Here is a 19,271-nt window from a genome sequence, read left to right on the forward strand (position 1 = left end):
CATTCATCCATCTTTTTTATGGTAGACAAGAGCGTTGGGAGGGCTGCCAAAATTGCTTCAGCTTCTAAAAGAGGTAACGAAATTCACATTCATTCTTCTTATATGTCTTTGATAGATATGATCAATTCGAGGGGGGATGAATACCCCTCAGATGCTAAGTTAGACTCCTTTAATTATTGCAACATGTTGTACAATATTTCTGAAATTAACGGTCTTAACTCCACGTACAATGTTCGTCCCCCTTTTTAAATAGTCCATGTTGATGGTGGTAATCGCACTTGGCACGGGAAAAGAGACACTCTTTTTGTTTATAGAGATGCTCTAACAGCTGGGCTTAGATTCCCTTTTCATGAGTTTATCCCTAGGCACTTAGCTGATTTACAAATCAATAACTTCCAACTTTCCCCTAATGCTTGGAGACACGTTCTTTGTTTTATGGTACTATATCTTAGGCAGGGTTTCCCCTTTCAGTAGCTGTTTTTGGAAAAATATTTCAATACAACAATAGTGCCTTGACCTCCCCTGGATGGGTATACATTAGGCAGAGGCCCAAATGCCCTCAAATATTCAACAGTGCCTCTATCCAGGATAACAAACAGCACCGAAGAGATTCCTTTGTTGGCAAAAAATAGAAAGGTGGTGATTGGGGTACTCTTTTTAGATCTTCTTTTGGTAAATTCAGTGATGGTAGCCCCAAGACCATCACTCTAAGAGCTGAAGAGAGTACGATATATAATGAGCTTGTTAAGAACAAAGGCAAAACTGTAAGTTGGACCTTGTTGGAGGAATTTTCTTTGGCCCATATTGGGCTTTCCGCATTTTCAGTTAAGGGTATTTCTTTCTTCACTTTTCTTTCACTCTCTATTCATATATATTTTGACATAACTTATATTTTCTTTCTTTTTTTTTCTTTAGCTGCTAAGGAGATCAATGAGGCCACTGTGCCGATTGTTGAGGAGATGGCAAGGATGAAGAAGGCCAGGCTTGCTGGGCTTAATACTCGTGGCAAAGCCCGGAGCCTAATTTTCTTACAAGCATAAAGAGTCGATTGTTGAGGCTTCATTAGCTGGCACCAAGGTCGTTGCTTCTGCGGTCGAGCCCCCTGCTACTGGCTCCTTCCAGCCACACTAGGACTTTGGTCATGGAGACTCCGTGGTTGGATCCATGAAGCATGCCTGGGACTGGTCTTATCACTCCATCACTCCTCCTAACTTCAGAAACTTAGTCGTTGGGCAGGATTTAGAGAGGGTAAAGCTCATAGGAGCTCAGTATTTGGCCTTGGTATTGCCCTTAGCTCCCTTCATATTTTTTTAATTCCACTCGATTACCTATGCTGCTACTTTTTTTTCTTATAACTTACCATCATTTTAGGGGAATGCACACTTCCAAGTAGCTGTTCACCATGTCGAATCCTGAAAGAAGGCTTCGGAAAAGTCCGATAGGGCCTTGAAGAGACAAAAGGCAAATTTTACTTCTTTGGTGAAGAAAGTGAAAAGAAAGGATGAACAGCTGTCTAAGGCTCACACAGAGCTAGTCAAGTTGAAGGTTGAGCGAAACAAGGTCGTAGATGCCTACATAGACACTGAGGAGTTTGCTCAGTCTATGCGTACTCGGGATGACACGGTCTTTCCGAAGTTTTTTTTGGACCGGATGGGACATAACCCTTGAGACTGTTAATGAGGCATGTTCTGAAAATAACCCGACAGAGTATATTTGTCTTAATAAAGAGACCTTAGTGCAGATATTTCGCACCTGCGTGGTTATGTCCGAGGAGGTCAACCAGGCGGAGGCTCATCCCCCTCCTCCTTCATCGTCTAAAGCCGTCGTCGAGGATTTCAGCTTTTCAGGTAGCGAGAGTGGAAAGGAAGAGACAGGAAGTGAGAGCGAGGATGATGAGGAGAAAGATGACATAGAGGTCGAGGGTTCTCCCACTCATTGAGATCTTTCTAGGCCTTGCATCGCTTTCGTGTTTATCTACTTATATTTTTCTTTGAACTTGTATCCTTCAGGATTTTATTTATGTATGAACTAAGGCCTTTCGAGGTTTTATTTATCAATCTTGCTCATTTCCTTCATATTTGTACTTAAGTTTTTTGCTAATCACATTCACAACAAAAAAACTTAACTTGGCATATCAAAAACTTTAAAAAATCTTTGGAGTTCAACCCTTACAAAATGCTTAAACAAACAAAATATAAAACCCCAATAAATTGAAATTCTGATGCTGAAGGGTCATAGGCCCATGGTTAAAAAACCTTATTTTTAACTTATATATCATATTAGATAGTATTTCCCCAAGGGGAGTTAGATATAAACTATCTTGAGGTTTGAGTTGTGCCAAGAGCAGGGTATTTCTTCGCCATCCATAGTCTCCAACCTGTAAGATCGTCGCCCTTTCACCTCCTTGACTCGGTATGGTCCTTCCTAGTTGACTGACAATTTTCCTTTCATCCCTACTCTCGAAGCTTCGACTTTTCTCAGGACCAAGTCCCCTACGCGGTAGGATATTTCCTTAACCCGCAAGTTGTAGTAGAAGGATGCTTTCTTCTGATATTCGAAAACCTTGGCGGGCGCCTCATCCGGTACATCATCTATCAAATCCAGGGATAGCCCCTGCCCTTCTTAATTTTCTTCAGCATTATAAGCTTGAATTCTTGGAGACGAATGTGATATCTCCACATGCATGACTGCCTTGGCTCCATAGGCTAGCATAAAGGGTATTGCTCCCACAGTCACTCTACACGTGGTTCTATATGTCCAAAGTATCGAAAGTATTTAATCTACCCAATTTTTTCTGGATTTCTCGATCCTCATCTTTAATTCATCAAGGATAATTCAATATACCACCTCAGCCTGCCCGTTGGCTTGAGGATGGGCAACATAGGTGAATCGCAACTCGATATCGTTTTCCTCACAATACTTCTTGAATTCCTCATTGTTGAATTATGTTCCATTATCAGTCACTAAGATACAAGGAATCCCATATTTGCACAATATATTCTCCCATAGGAATTGGGCAACTTGATTGGTTATGATTTTCTCCAAAGGCTTGGCTTCGATCCACTTAGTGAAGTAATCAATTGCCACAACTAAAAACTTTCTTTGTGCAGTGGTCATTAGGAAATGTCCAAGAATATCCATTCTCCACATAGCAAAAGTGATTAGAGATTTTATAGAAGTCAGCATCTCAGGTGGCTGCCTAACAATCGGTGCATATTTTTGACAGCGATCAAACTTCTTCACATAGTCTTTGGCATCTGCCATCATCTCTGGGCAATAAAATCCCAAACGGGTGATCTTGTGAGCAAAAGCTCTGCCCCCAAGTGTTGACCATAAATACCTTCATGTACCTCTTTAATGGCTAATGGTGCCTCATAGGGCCTGAGACACTTGAAATAGGGAATCACAAAGGATCTTTTGTATAGAATCCCATCAATTAAAGAGTACTTTAGGGCTCATACAATTAGCCTTTGTGCTTCCATCACATCATTCAGAAACTAACATGTCTGAAGATGGGCTTTGACGGGTTCTATCCATGATCCTCCAAGTCCAATGGGCGCAACTAGCTCAACATCAATACTTCGCGTCTTTGGGCCATGGAATTACATGCTTACAGAACTTTCATCTATTTCTAAGGAGGTAAATTTAGATAACACACTAGCCTTAGAGTTTCCTTCTCTCGGGATATACTCAACATGGTATTCATCGAATTGAGTCATCACAGCTCTCATAAGTCTCACATATTTAGCCATAGTTTCATCCATTGCCTCAAATTCTCCGTTGACCTGGGACACCACAAGCTCGAGTCTCCACAGACCTTTAAGTTTTTAACTCTCATGGTTCCAGCTAGGCCAAGTCCTGTTATCATGGCTTCATATTCTGCCTTATTGTTTGTGGTAGGAAAATCTAACTTTATGGCATACTCAATTAGGAACCCATTGGGGTTTTGTAAGACCAACCCAACTCCACTCAAATTTGTTTATGATGCCCCGTCAAAATAGAGCACCAAAAATTTTTTGTTCTCAACTTTTTTCTCTTCATCCTTGTTATCCATGTCTTGAGGTGTATCTTCCTGCCCCTTGACTTATTGGTTGTCGATGGTACATTCAACTACGAAGTTAGCTAATGTCTGAGCTTTAATCGTGGTTCTAGGTCTATACATGATATCAAACTCCTCAAGCTCTATGACTCATTTGATTAGCCTTCTACTGGACTTAGGGCTGTGAATGATGTTTCTCAAATGCCGACTTGTCAATACTTCAATTGTGTGTGCTTAAAAGTAAGGACACAACTTCCTCAAAGCCATAATCAGAGCTAGGGAAAACTTTTCTATAGTGGAATAATTCAACTCCGCTCCATGTAGAATCTTGTTGACATAGTAGATAGGTTTTTGGATTTTAGCCTCCTCCTTCACCAACACAGCGCTCAGGACATTTTCGGAAACAGCCAAGTATAAATACAAAGTTTCATTCAAAACTGGTATTGCCAAAGGCAGGGCTTGAACCATATATTTTTTCAGTTCTTCGAATGCCATCTGTCTCTCTCATCAGTCCAAGAAAAATCTTTTACCTTCTTCAAAGTCTTAAAAAATGGTAGGCACTTTTCTCCAGATTTGGAAATAAACATCCCTAAAGTAGCAATTCTTCCAATTAGTTTTTGAATGTCCTTTATGGAAATTGGAGGTTCCATATCCAGTATGGCATTTATCTTGTCAACATTGGCCTCAATTCTTCTCTTGAAGACCATCGATCCTAGAAATTTTCCAAACCCTACACCGAAAGCACACTTGGCAGGATTCAACATCATCTTGTGATATCTCAAGACCTCCAAAGCTTCCTTTAAATGGGCTATATGAGATGCTTTTAGAAGGCTCTTGACTAACATGTCATCTACATAGACCTTCATGGTCTTCCTAATAAGATCCTTAAAAATCATATTTACCACTCTCTGGTACATGGCTCCTGCATTCTTGAGAACAAATGTCATAACAAGATAACAAAAAACATAAAATTCGGTGATGAATAATTATGTTGGGATGTCATATTTATGCATCTTGATCTAATTGTAACCACTAAATTGTTAGGGCGAAAACACGCGCTCAATTTACATGCAAGTATATGCGTTCACAAGTAATATATAATACTTTCTGGTTCATTCCCACATAGACACTTTTTGGTTAACTTAAGATTATGCACTTATGCAACGATGGTATGGCTATCGCTCAATGCTAAGATAATAACAAATTTGAGATGTTTATAACTAAGATTAAACTAGCATGCAAATAACTAAGAGATTAAAATTAATTGAATTAACTATATGAGACTAACATGGGATTCTAAGTTCATTACTACTTCATTCAAAGTCATCGTTCTTAACCTTAGCATGCAATGGTGATGACAACTAATCAGATAACACGAAACTAGTAAACGCCAACTTTCGTTGTACGAATACCCTACTACTAAACATCCACAAAAGAGATAGAAGCTGAATAGACACCAATTATGTTGAGACCCTATATGTCTATAGAATTTGACAACATAAAGGTTTAATGTGTAAGTTATCAATCGTGATTACATAGGGCAAGGAAGATGGTTAAAATTACCTATGAATCATGCATAATGAATACATGAACCTATGCTAGCATGGCAAGTTCTAAACCTCTATATTCATTGTCGCTTCAATAGAGATTAACACACTATCTTATAAGTTCGCGACGCTCATAAGACGAATAAGCACAACCAATACTAGGATATCATACAATCACCACACACTTAGCTATCAAAACTCTATAGAAATCCATAAGTAAATCCGTTAGAACCCCATGACAATGATTAGTTCATAACCGAACTCATCGTCACCATGGGTTCCGATGAAAGCATGGTAAATAAACAAAGATAAACTAGGTCTGAATAACTGAATAAATATATCAAAGTACGTTAACAAGAGTATTAGGTTCAAACAACAAAGAAAACTAGCATCCAAGATTACAACTTAAGCAAAAAATCACAAGTATAAACTAGATCTTCTTCTCCTTCATTGTATTGTGCTATGAGGTCTTCTTGCTGCTACCTCCTTGCTCTCGTATCTGAAAAATGTCTTTTTAGAATCTTTAAATACCAGCCCAATTATAGCAGAAGTCCAAAAATTCAATCCTCTATTAGACTCAGGATTCTGAAAAATCGACCTAGCGCGGCCGCCCTAAGATCCCGCGCGGCCGCCCTGACTTTCTGCTAAACGAGCGCGGTCGCTCCCAAGTGTAGTGCGGTCATCCTGGCTTTCTGGAAAAACTGAAATTTTATGTTTTCTTGACCTTCTCGTGTTGGTTTCTTGTGCGCAATCGGCCGAGGATCCATCATAACACTCTTCTAGCATACAAATAATATAAAATCTATTATTTCTTCAAAATATTCCCTGAAATGTAAAACACTACAAAAACACATCAAAAACAGAAACAACTTGAGTACAAAATACCAATTCGAGCCCTTACGAAGTATTCTAAGTGGATATAAATGCAACTTATCACACCCCCAAACTTGAATCGATGCTTGTTCTCAAGCATCACAGACTCAAAAATAAAAAAAATAAAAATACATGAATGCATGAATACAACTAACATGAATGCAATGATCCCCTCAGAATAACTAAACCAATCAATAAGCAACATCTCAAAGAATGCAATTATTCGCACAAAGTTCAATCAAATCCCACAAATCAACTCACAAGCCAGAAACGTGCGTGTGTACAATTGCTGAACAGATATACTCTCGAAACTAGATCTATAATCATAACTCACCTCTCATCAAGACAATCACAAGGTTATAAACAGAATAAACGATAAACACAAAATGACTGACAACACCTCAAATTTTTCAGAGTTATACAAGGATTCATGCTTTTACTGATAACACAAAAAAAACACAAACATGCTTATTTGATTGTGCAATGAGCGAGTTCCACAAAAGACTTATGCAATAATACCCATGTAGCGAGCGTTAGGTTAGCGGATCCCAGACTATAAAAGCCTTAGGTCACTAGGCACAAAATCCCCTAGAACATAATAACTCGAGTATTAAAGAGCCCACTCGTGATCAATTATGCATAACACATATTTTTTTCTTTTTCTTTCTTTATTTCTTCTTCTTCTTTTTTCTTTTTTTTCCATTTTTTTCACAATTTCTGAACGAGTTCGTTTCGCTCCATCTCATTCAACCCAAGACTACTCATATAAATATGAGTCGTCTACTAGCCATTTGTCGCCTAGCCATAACTAGCATTGAAATCCAAGTTTTTCTCCAATTTTAAAAATCCATGTTATTTCGTCACTAAGAGAATATCATAAATGCTAGACATAAACAAGTGATTAAACCTTGAAAAACAAACAAGTCAAGATCATGATCTAGCACTCAAGCAACCTATAAGACTTAGTGAAAATTTTCTTCTTTCAAGCCTGCAAATCAATTCGTTAGGACTTAACATTCCTCTATAGGACATCACTACACTCAAATTAACATCCCAAATTAATCGAAGAAGCAACATAAGGGATCATGATATAATGCCAATGCAACTATATGCAACATACTAACATGTTAACAAATACGTAAACAAAAACAAAAATAAATAACTACATGACAAATATGCAAACTATATGAACTAAACTATCATGAATATGCAAACTATATGGACTTACACACAAATATTCCTTAACTACCACCCCCAAACTTAAAATTTTATTGTCCTCAGTGAAGGTAATAGAAAGGAATCAAGGCATACCTACTTGGAAGAAGAATCATCATCACCCTCCGCGGGTGGAGTGTCAGGAGGTGGGTACACAGAATTCTCTCCAAAAACTGGCCACTGAATGTCAACCCCCGTGGCTCGAAAAGCTGTACCCAAAGCCTGAGTAAGATCTTGTGCAAACCTGCTATGGATGTCATACATCGCATCCATCTGCCTCGTCAAACGCATATACTGCGTCGAGCCCAAACCAGCACTATCTTCTGTCTCCTGCTGCTGCGAAGAACTAGCCTCACCCATCGGATGTCTCCACGCTGCTCTGCATGCCTGACTCGAATCACCAGCATACGCTTGATCGGCTGTCTGACCACCCGATAAATGATCATAGGTGTACTCAAGTCCTTTCTCGTCAGTCTTTCCACCATACCACTCCTGCATGCTCAAGATCGTATAACTATCGATGGGAGCGCTCGGTAACTGAAGCTGCTCGTGTGCGGGCAATGAACACCCACCGCAACAAAAAGCTTGGTCACAATCGAGGCATAAGGGATAAAACCCGTAATGCCTCCACGTAAAAACCACAAAATACCCTGATAAATAACAGAACTGAGATCCACATAATCTCCCTGTAAAATCCCTCATAACAACTTCGCACGATCCACAGTCACTTCATACACATGAGAAGAAGGCATGATATTCGCACAAATAAAAGTATTCCAAGCACGAGCAAACCTGTTCATGCCTGAAGCGGGGAAATTAAGATACTCGTTCGATCCCCTCTTCAACTTCCATTGTGTCTTTGGGATACACAACGTAGCCACAATCAGATCCAAATCAAAGTCCTCCCCTGTTTTATTCACCCATTCCTCCTGAGTTGGTTGTCTCTCGGGTTAGTTGATAACCCTGCGAATAGCCTCCGGAGTGTAGTCCACTGTCAACCCACGCACCACCAAATACCTATTCTTATCAGCTTTTGCATTCGTATAGAACTCGCAAACGATACTCATAGGCACAGCCGCAGGTGCCTCACAAAACGAAACCAATCCCATCTCTAAAATCATCTCAAGAAGCTTACCATCCTTAACTGAAGGTATAAAACCCCTCTCTTTCGCTATTTGCTTAGACAAAAGCCTTGTGTACTCCGCTTCAGCCTCCGGAGTAGCAAATCGTGGCATCATACCCCCAACACTCAAAGAATCGGTAGTGGCGGGGTTAGTGCTGCTGCTTACTTGAGTGCGGGCTCTCTTTGGTGCCATTGGAATTGATAAATTGAGATAAGAGAGGTGTGTAGAGATATTTAGGATTTGAGAGAATAAAAGTAAGGTGGAGATGGATGTATATAATTGTATGTATATACAAAGAATTAGAATTAGAAGTGGGATATGATTATGGGTTTAGTGGGGATAATAAGATGTTTTGAGGGCTATAAATTTGGATATAAGGAAGGAGGGTAACTTCTGTTGAACTCTTTTTGTGTTTTTCCTATTTTTTTCGAGTCCAGGGCCTCACCGCGGTCGCCCCGCCTGGGAACGCATGCGTGCCGTGTTTCTGTTGTTTCAGCACGGTGGCCCCGCTTCCCAGCGCGGGCGCGCCATGCTCCTGGAAAAGATGCCCTGTTTTCTGATTTTTTTTTGAATTTTTTTTCTATTTTCTTCTCGTTTTTCTTCGTTCTATCTTCTTTTCTTTCCTACTAATGTACAACAAACATGGGTTGCCTCCCAAGAAGCGCTTGGTTTACGTCGCTAGCTTAACGTAGAATTCCGAGATCAAGTTGATAATAAAATGGCACTAACCACCTCACGGTTTGCCATATTATTAGTCGCTAAACACACACTAATAATTCACGCAAATATACACGATCGCAAGTAATATTGAATTATTTCTAGTTCGTTCCCACAGAGACCGGTTTAGGTTAACTATGTGATTTATGCACTTCTGCAACAATGATATGGCTATTATTTAATGCTAAGACGAATAATAATTTGGGTTTTGATTATACTATGATTAACTATTGAGAATTATACTGGAGAACATTAACTAAGAGATTAAATAGAATTGAATAATATATAACACAAACATGGGATTCTAAATTCATTAAATACTTCATTCGATAGCCTTTTCGTTCTTAACCTTAGCATGTAATGGTGACGACACTAATCAGATAACACGAAACTAATACACGCCAACTTTCGTTGTACGAATACCATACTGTCAGACATCCACAAAAGAGATAGAAGCTGAATATACACCAATTATATTGAGACCCTATATGTCTATAGAATTTGACAACATAACGGTTTAATGCACAAGTAATCTATCATGATTACATAGGGCAAGTAAGATGGTTAAAATTGCCTACGCATCATGCATATCAAATACATGAACCTATGCTAGCATGTCAAGTTCTAAACTCTTAAATTCACTTTCGCTTTATGAAAGATTAACACGCTATCTTATAAGTTCGCGACGCTCACAAGATGAATAAGCACAACCAATACTAGGTTATCATACAATCACCACACACTAAGGCATTGAAACAAATTAACTAAAGAAATCCATAAATAAATCCGCTAGAACCCCACGATAACAATTAGCCCATAATCGGACTCATCATCAACGTGGGTTCCGATGAAAGCATGGTATAATAAACGTAGTCTTTATAAAACAAATACTAAACAAAGTATGTAATCCAGAGTATTAGGTTCAACAAAACAAGAAACGAGCATCCAAGATTACAACGTAGAACAAAGATTCACAAGAATAAACTAGTTCTTCTTCGCCATCGTTGAATTGTGCTATAGGTGGTCTTCTTGTCATCTTCTTCTTAAGCTCCGTTATGAAAAATGTCTTTTTGTTGTCTTTAAATAGCAACCCAAATAATCCAAAAGCCCGAAAAAACAGTCTTCTAATTGAAACAGAAATCTGGAATTCCGACTTGGCGCGGCCGCGCGCTTCACCAGCGCGGGCGCGCTGACAGCGCGGGAGCGCCGGTCTTCTGGAAAAACTGAAATTGCCTTCTTTTCTTGCTGCAATGAAGTGGTCTTCACGAGCCTTTATTCCTTGGACACCATCCTAACACCATATTAGCATCAAATCAATGTTAATTCAACTGAATTCCGGATTAATGCCTGAAATGCAAAAATACTAGAAAACACATTAAAATACCAACAACTTGAGTGCAAATACACCAATTCAGAGCTTTATGGAGCGTTATAAAGTGTCATAAATGCCACTCAACATACCCCCAAACTTGAATCGATGCTTGTCCTCAAGCATAAACAGACTCAAAGAACAAGAAACAAAAAATGCATGAATGCAACTATATGAATGCAACGATCCCCACAGAATAACTAAACCAATCAACAAGCAATATCTCAACAAATGCAATTATTCGCATAAAGATCAATCAAACCCCACAAATTAACCTACAAACCAGAGATGTGCGTGTGTGCAAATACTTACAGATATACCATCGCAACTAGATCAATAATTATGACTCACTACTCATCAAAACAATCGCAAGGTAATAGATAAAATAAAAGCTAGACTCAAAATAACTTATAACACTTCAATTCTTATATTGGAGTTTTATATGGATTCACGCTTTTATTCATAACACATAAACAACACTAATATGCTTATTTGACCGTGCAATGAGTGAGGCCCACAAAAGACTTATACAATAGTACCCATGTAGCGAGCGTTAGGTTAGCGGATCCCAGACTATAAAAGCCTTAAGTCACTAGGCACAAAGTCCCCTAAGAACTTAATAACTCGAGTACTAAAAAGCCCACTCGTGATCAATTATACATAACACTTATATATTTTATCTTTTTCTCCTTTTTTTCTCTTTTTTTCTCTTTTTTTCACAAATTTCTGAACGAGTGTGTTTCGCTCCATCTCGCTCAACCCTAGACTACTCATATAAAATGAGCTGGATACTAGCCATTTGACACCTAGCCACAACAACTAGCAATGAAATCCAATTTCCTCCAATTTTTAAATATCCATGTTAATTTATTATTAAGAGAATATCCTAAATTCTAAATATAAACAAACGATTAAACCTCGACAAAAAAATAAACCATGACCATGATCTAGCCTTCAAGCAACCTATAAGACTTAGTGTAATACAATTGTCTCTAGCATGCAAATTAATTCGATAAGACTTAACATCACTAAATACGACATCACTACACTAGCATCAATATCACAAATCAATCGTAAAAATCATCTAAGGGATCATGTTATTATGCAAATGCATGAAACTATATTAACAAACTATCATAAAAAACTAAAAAAACAAAAAAAACTACTACATGGCAAATATGCAACTATATGCGCTAACTATCATGAATATGCAAACTATATGCGACTCACACAAAACATATTCCTTCAACTACTACCCCAAACTTAAAATTTTCACTATCATCAGTTAAGGTAATAGTAAGGAATCAGGCATACCTACTCGGAATCAGGATCCTTACCCCCAATGGGTGGCATGTAAGGCATGTCTAGAGGTGGATACACTGAGTCCTCACCAAAATTAGCCCTGAAAGCAGTCCCTAATGTCTGGGTGAGATCACGTGCAAATCAACTATAGATGTCATGCATCGCATCCATCCTCCTCGCTAGACGCCTATACTGCGTCATGTTCATACCAACTCTAATATCTGCTCGTGCTTCCTCCTGCTCCTGCTGCGATGGACCGGCCTCTTCAGCCAACTAAGATCTCCAAGCTGTTCTGCTCGTCTGAACTGCCCCAGCAGCTGGACTTCTACCTGGAAGATGGTCAAAAGAGTACCCAGGCTTTTTTAAATCAGGCTTACCTCCATCCCACTCTTGCATCGTCAACAAAGTGGTGCTGTCAATCGGGGCACTCAGAAGCTGGAGCTACTCATGTGCTGGCCAATAAACACCAACTGCCACATACAACTTCCTCACAATGGACGCATAGGGTATAGAACCCGTAGTACTCCCTCGCAAAAATCTCAGAATCCCTTGATGAATAACCATACCAAGGTCCACATAGTCACCCTGCAGAATACCCCATAACAAACGTGCACGCTCCACAGTAATATCATGCACGTGAGAAGATGGCATGATGTTGGAAAAAATAAAAGAATTCCATGCACGTGCAAACCTGTTCATGCACGAAGCAGGGAACGTGGAATAATCAGTTGTGCCCCTCTTGAACTCCCAGTGAGTCTCAGGCACACACAGAGTAGCAACTATCAAATCCAAATCAAACTCCTCTGGAGTCTTTCCGTTCCAAATATCTTGACCGGGCTTCCTCGCGGGCTAATCAATCACCCTCATTATTGCCTCAGCACTATACTCCACCGTCATCCCCCGAACCACAGTGAAACCATTCTTCTCCGCCTTCACATTAGCATAAAACTCATGAACCACACTTATGGGCACAACAACGGGTGCCTCACAAAAAGCAACCCATCCCATCTCCAAGATCATCTCCAACAACTTACCATCTTTCCCTGATGGCAGAAAACCACACTCCTTGGCTATAGGCTTCGAGAGAATCCTCGTATACTCCGCTTCAGCCCCGGGAGTTGAAAACCTTGGCCTCACACCGCCTGCACTCGAAGAATCAGTGGTGCTGCTACTTACTTGAGTTCGCTGTCTTTTGGGTGCCATTGGAATTGAATAAGAGAGAATAAAAGATAAGTGTTTGAGAGAGAATTGTGTTTGAGAATTTGAGAAGTGATGAAGAAGTTTGTGTATAAGTGTGTGTATATATAGGAGATTGGAAGAGAATTAGATATGGAATAGAAGTGGGATTTGATTATGGGAATAGTGGGAATAATGGGTTTGATTTGGATAGGGAAATTTTGGATGTGGAATAGTAAAATTCGGGTAGAAATTGATTTTTGGAATAAGTCCCCGATTTTCTCTTTTCTCAGCTTTCATTTTTTTTTCCGGATTCAGGGGACAGCGCGGCCGCGCGCTCCTTCAGCGCGGCCGCGCTCTATTTCTGGGAAAGTGGCGCGGCCGCCCCGCTTCCTCAGCGCGGGCGCGCCGTGCTACTGTAGTTGGCCCCGAAATTTATTTATTTTTGAGTTTTTTTTTGCTTTTCTTCTTTCTTTCTTCTTTCTCTATCTACTAATGTACAATAAACTTGGGTTGTCTCAAAAGAAGCGCTTGCTTTCCGTCGTTAGCTTGACATAGAAATGCGAGATCAAACGGACAATAAAACGGCACTAACCACCTCACAGTTTGCCGTGTTACCATAGTAATGCTTCAACCTCTGACCATTTACCTTGAATACTTGGCCCAGATCAATCTCAAAAATTTCCACCGCTCCATGTGGAAACACGGTTTTGACAACAAACGGCCCTGACCACCTTGACTTCAACTTCCCAGGAAAAAGACGGAGACGAGAGTTAAACAAAAGAACTTGTTGCCCCGGCAAAATGATTTGAGCACTAGACCCCTATCGTGCCACCTCTTGACTTTCTCCTTATACATTTTGTTGTTTTCATATGCTTGAAGTCGAAATTCATCGAGTTCATTCAATTGAAGCATCCTCTTCTTTCCAGCAGCATCCAAATCAAGATTCAACTTCTTCAAAGCCCAATACACTTTATGCTCGAGCTCCACCGGCAAATGACACCCCTTACCATAAACCAACTGAAACGGTGATATTCCTAATGAAGTCTTGTATGCTGTTCTATACGCTCAAACAGTTTCATCAACCTTCAAAGACCAATCTTTCCTTAATAGACACACAACTTTCTCTAAAATGCACTTGATCTCTCTGTTAGATACCGCAGCTTGACCATTTGTCTGAGGATGATAAGCCGTAGCAATGCGATGATTCATATTATACCTTTGCACCATGGCAGTAAACTTGTGATTACAAAAATGCGACCCTTCATCACTGATTATGACTCCTGGAGTTCCAAATCTTGTGAATATATGCTTATGAAGAAAATTAAGCACTACCTTCACATCGTATGTTGGCAACGTCTTGACTTCAACCCATTTCGAGACATAATCGACTGCCAACAAGATATACTGATTGTTACAAGATAAGACAAATGGCCCCATGAAGTCAATTCCCCAAACATCGAAGACTTCAACCTCGAGAAGCACATTAAGAGGCATTTCATCCCTCTTGGACATATTACCCACACGTTGACATCGATCACATTTCAAAACGAACTGATGAGCATCTTTAAACAAAGTCGGCTAAAAGAAACCTGCTTGAAGAATACGAGCTGCTGTCTTTTCTCCACAATAATGTCCTCCATAAGCCGTTGAGTGGCAATCTCGCAAGATCCCCCCCCCCCGTTTTGCTGTAAGGAATACATATCCTGATGATTTTGTCAGCTCCTTGTCGAAAAAGAAATGGCTCATCCCACATATACCACTTCACTTCATGCATAAACTTCTTCCTTTGAGTGCACGACAAGTCAGGAGGCATGATATTACTCACAAGGTAGTTCACAATGTTTGAAAACCATGGTTCTTCCTCTTGCTCTCCGAACAACTGCTCATCGGGAAAAGACTCATTTATTAATATCTTATCCAGTTAAGTTGCACTTGGATCCTCTAAACGAGAGAGATGATCAACGAATTGATTCTCAGTACCTTTTCTATCCTTGATCTCCAACTCAAATTCCTGAAGCAAAAGAACCTATCTAATCAATCTAGGCTTCGAGTCCTTCTTCGAAATGAGATATCGAATTGCAGCGTGATCAGTGAAAACTGTCACCTTCGTCCCAAGCAGATAAGATCAAAATTTCTTAAAACCGTAGACAATAGCCAAAAGTTCTTTCTCTGTAGTAGTATAATTCAGTTGAGCACCATTTAGGGTCTTACTATCATAGTATACCACATGAAATATATTGTTCTTTCTCTGCCCAATAACTGCTCCAACTGCATAGCCACTTGCATCGCACATCATTTCAAACGGTTCAGACCAATCAGGTGCAGTTATGACAGGTTCCATGATTAAACTATTTTTCAAGAACTCAAAAGCAGCTAGGAACTCGTCATCAAACTTGAACAGAACATCTTTCTCCAGAAGATTGCACAAAGGTTTAGAAATTTTTTAGAAGTCCTTGATGAACCGCCTGTAGAAGCCCGCATGACCAAGAAAACTGCGAACTCCCTTAACAGAAATTGGTGGGGAAAGATTTTCGATGACCTCCACTTTGGCTTTGTCCACCTCAAGACCCTTACTAGAGACCTTGTGCCCAAGAATAATGCCCTGTCGCACCACAAAGTGACATATATCCAAATTGAGAACCAGATTGGTCTCAACACACTTCTTGAGAACGTCGCCTAGATTCTGCAAGCACTCATCAAAATGAATTGCCAAACATATAGAAATCGTCCATGAATACCTCCACATTCTGACCAATCATGTCACAGAAGATAGCCATCATGCATTTCTGAAATATGGTCGGTGCTCCACATAAACCAAAAGAAACCCTTTTAAAGGCGAAAGTACCAAATGAACAAGTGAAAGTAGTCTTCTCCTGATCTTCTAGAGCAATGCAAATTTGATTATAGCCCGAATAGCCATCCAGAAGACAGTAGTACTCATGCCCAGCTAATCTATCAAGCGTATGATCAATGAAAGGAAGAGGGAAGTGATCCTTCCTCGTGGCATTGTTCAGCTTCCTATAATCCATACAAACTCTCCACCCCGTGACTGTTCGTGTAGGAATAAGCTCATTCTTATCATTTGCTACCATCGTGATACCACCTTTCTTTGGCACACACTGAACTGGGCTTACCCATGAACTATTAGAAATAGGATAGATGATCCCTGCATCTAGCCACTTGAGGATTTCCTTCTTCAAAACCTCTTCCATGATCGGACTTAGCCTTCTCTGTTGCTCAACAGTAGGCTTGCTTCCTTCCTCTAGCAGAATTTTATGCATGCAATAAGAAGGGCTGATTCCCTTGATATCTGATATCGTCCATCCAATTGCCGATTTGAATTCTCTCAGAATTCTTAAGAGTTTTTCGTCATCGCTACCTGAAAGGTCAGATGCAATAATAATGGGCAAAGTAGATGCATCACCTAAAAATGCATACCTCAAATGTTCATCTAAAGGCTTAAGCTCAAGAGTAGGGGATTCCTCAATAGATGGCTTGAGGCACTTAGGAGATTTGTTGAGCTCCTCCATTCCAAGAGATTCAAAAGGCATATCCATCTTCCTCTTCCAGAGAGAAACATTCAGAAATTGTAACTACTCATCCCCTTCATCATCTTCACTATCGGAATTCCCCAACAAGGCCTTTTCTAAGGCATCAGACCTTAGCAATTGATCAAGTTCTGAAGTAATCACAAAATCAACCAACTCCGCCCTTAAGCACTCCTCATTTTCCGTAGGTAACTTCATCACATTGAACACATTAAAAGTTACATCCTGATCCAACACTCGCATGGTGAGGTCACCTTTCTGCACATCAGTCAAGGTTCGGCCAGTCACCAAGAAAGGTCTTCCTAAGATTATGAGAATCTTCTTGTCCTCCTCGAAATCAAGAATTACAAAATCAGCAGGAAAGATGAGTTTATCCACTTTGACCAAAACATCCTCAACAATGCCTCGTGGATAAGTAATAGAACGATCGGCTAACTGCAAAGTCATATAAGTAGGCTTTGGATCCGGCAAGTCCAACTTCTTGAAGATTGACAAAAGCATCAGATTGATGCTAGCTCCCAAGTCACATAAGCATTTGTCAAATGACACTTTTCCAATGGTCCATGGAATAGTAAAGCTTCCAGGATCTTTAAGCTTCGGAGGCAACTTCTGTTGCAGCACAGCATTGCATTCCTCCGTGAGAGCAACGATCACTAAGTCATCAAGCTTCACCTTCCGAGAGAGAATACCTTTCATAAACTTCGCATAACTAGGCATTTGTTCAAGAGCTTCAGCAAAAGGTATGTTGATGTGAAGTTTCTTGAACACCTCCGGAAACTTCTCAAACTACTTATCCAGCTTTTTCTTCTGCAGCCTCTTAGGAAAAGGAGGTGGAGGATATATCTGTTTCTCCCCTGTATTACCCTCAGGAGGGGTGTGCTCAACAGTAGTCTTCCTTGGTTCCACTTCTGCTTCCTTCTCCACTTCTTCTTCTTCAGCCTCAACTTCAAATTCTGGAGTCTTAGCTTTTTCAGGATTTGCAACCTTACCAAACCTCAATGTAATTGCCTTAACATGCTCCTCAGCTTCCTTATTATCTGGAACTTCAGTATCGCTTGAAAGCGTACCAGGTTGACGATTTAGTAATACATTAGCAATCTGCCCAATCTGATTCTCCAAGGTCTTGATAGAAACAGCTTGGCTCTTGCACATGAACCTCAACTCCTCCAATTCATATTTTTCATTAGCTTGCGGTAACTGCTGAAGTTGAAGTTATTGCCTAGGGGCATATTGCGGTTGTTGAAAACCAGGAGGGTTATACTGCTTTGCTGTGTATGGCTGATAAGGTTGTTACACCGCATTCTGATTATTGCTACAGCTGAAGTTAGGATAATTGCGGTTATTGGGATGATAAGTGGTCGGAGCTTGCTGCTGTGATCTATGAAAGTTGCTCACAAATTGTGCTGATTCGCTAGAAATAGCACACTGCTCAGTTACATTTTCCCCTGCACAAAGTTCACAAACACTAGTGATTTGATTAACTCCATAATTAGCCAAAGAGTCCACTTTCATCGTCAAAGCTTGAAGTTGAGCAGCTATAGCAGTAGCTATATCTACTTCCAGAATTTCGGCTACCTTGCCTTGCAACATTCTTTGTGTGGGATTCTAGTATTCATTAGCTGCCATGAGCTCAATCAACTCATAAGCTTCATTATAGCTTTGGGCCCATGAGGCTCCACTAGATGCTACATCGAGCATAGGTTTAGACTGTGCGCCCAAACCATTGTAGAAATAGTTTACAATCATCCAATCAGGCATGTCATGGTGTGGGCACTTCCTTAGCATCTCCTTATATCGATCATAAGACTCACACGGAGATTCTCCAGTTTGCCGTGCAAACTGAGTAAGAGCATTCCTGATTGCAGCAGTCTTCGCCATAGGAAAGAATTTAGTGAGAAACTTTTGAGCAAGATCCTCCCATTTGGTGATAGACCCTGGTGGTAGAGAATGTAACCAACACTTTGCTTTATCCCTCAGAGAGAATGGGAAGAGTCACAGCTTGATAGCATCTTCAGTCACCTCATTGAACTTGAAAGTTTCGCAGATCTCGATGAAATCCCTGATGTGCATGTTGGGGTCTTCTGTAGGAGAACCCCCAAATTGAACTGAGTTATGTATCATCTGAATCGTGCTCGACCTGATCTTAAAAGTGTTAGCCGAGATGGCTGGTCTGATGATGCTCGACTGAATATCATTGATCTTAGGCTGAGAATAGTCCATCAAAGCTCTAGGAATTTCTGCTTCTTCTTTCTCTTCGTCCTCAAAAACTTCCCTTCGAATCACTACAGCTTCCTCCTCGGCTTGATCCAGAGTTCTCTTACGAGCCCACGATCGCGTATGCATACACGCTCGCTAGAG

General features: G+C 40.2%; 1 protein-coding gene and 1 non-coding gene across 2 annotated transcripts; one reads left to right on the top strand and one right to left on the bottom strand.

Annotated features, from left to right (window-relative positions):
• Positions 1 to 2,943: 2,943 nt before the first annotated feature.
• LOC141695296 (uncharacterized) lies at positions 2,944 to 3,264 on the bottom strand. Its single transcript, XM_074499554.1, has one exon. It carries the CDS (start codon positions 3,262 to 3,264, stop codon positions 2,944 to 2,946), a length of 321 nt encoding a protein of 106 aa, XP_074355655.1.
• A 15,405-nt stretch (positions 3,265 to 18,669) lies between these two features.
• Positions 18,670 to 18,776, top strand: LOC141698791 (small nucleolar RNA R71). Its single transcript, XR_012565293.1, has one exon. It is a non-coding gene; the product is annotated as a small nucleolar RNA R71 (small nucleolar RNA).
• Positions 18,777 to 19,271: the final 495 nt, after the last annotated feature.

This window comes from Apium graveolens, chromosome 11 (assembly GCF_009905375.1).
Source record: "Apium graveolens cultivar Ventura chromosome 11, ASM990537v1, whole genome shotgun sequence".
Classification (NCBI taxonomy): Eukaryota; Viridiplantae; Streptophyta; class Magnoliopsida; order Apiales; family Apiaceae; genus Apium; species Apium graveolens.

What these genes read in the sequence shown, in the direction of transcription:
- LOC141695296 (XM_074499554.1), bottom strand. Translation starts at nt 3,264, where the DNA reads ATGGCAGATGCCAAAGACTATGTGAAGAAGTTTGATCGCTGTCAAAAA.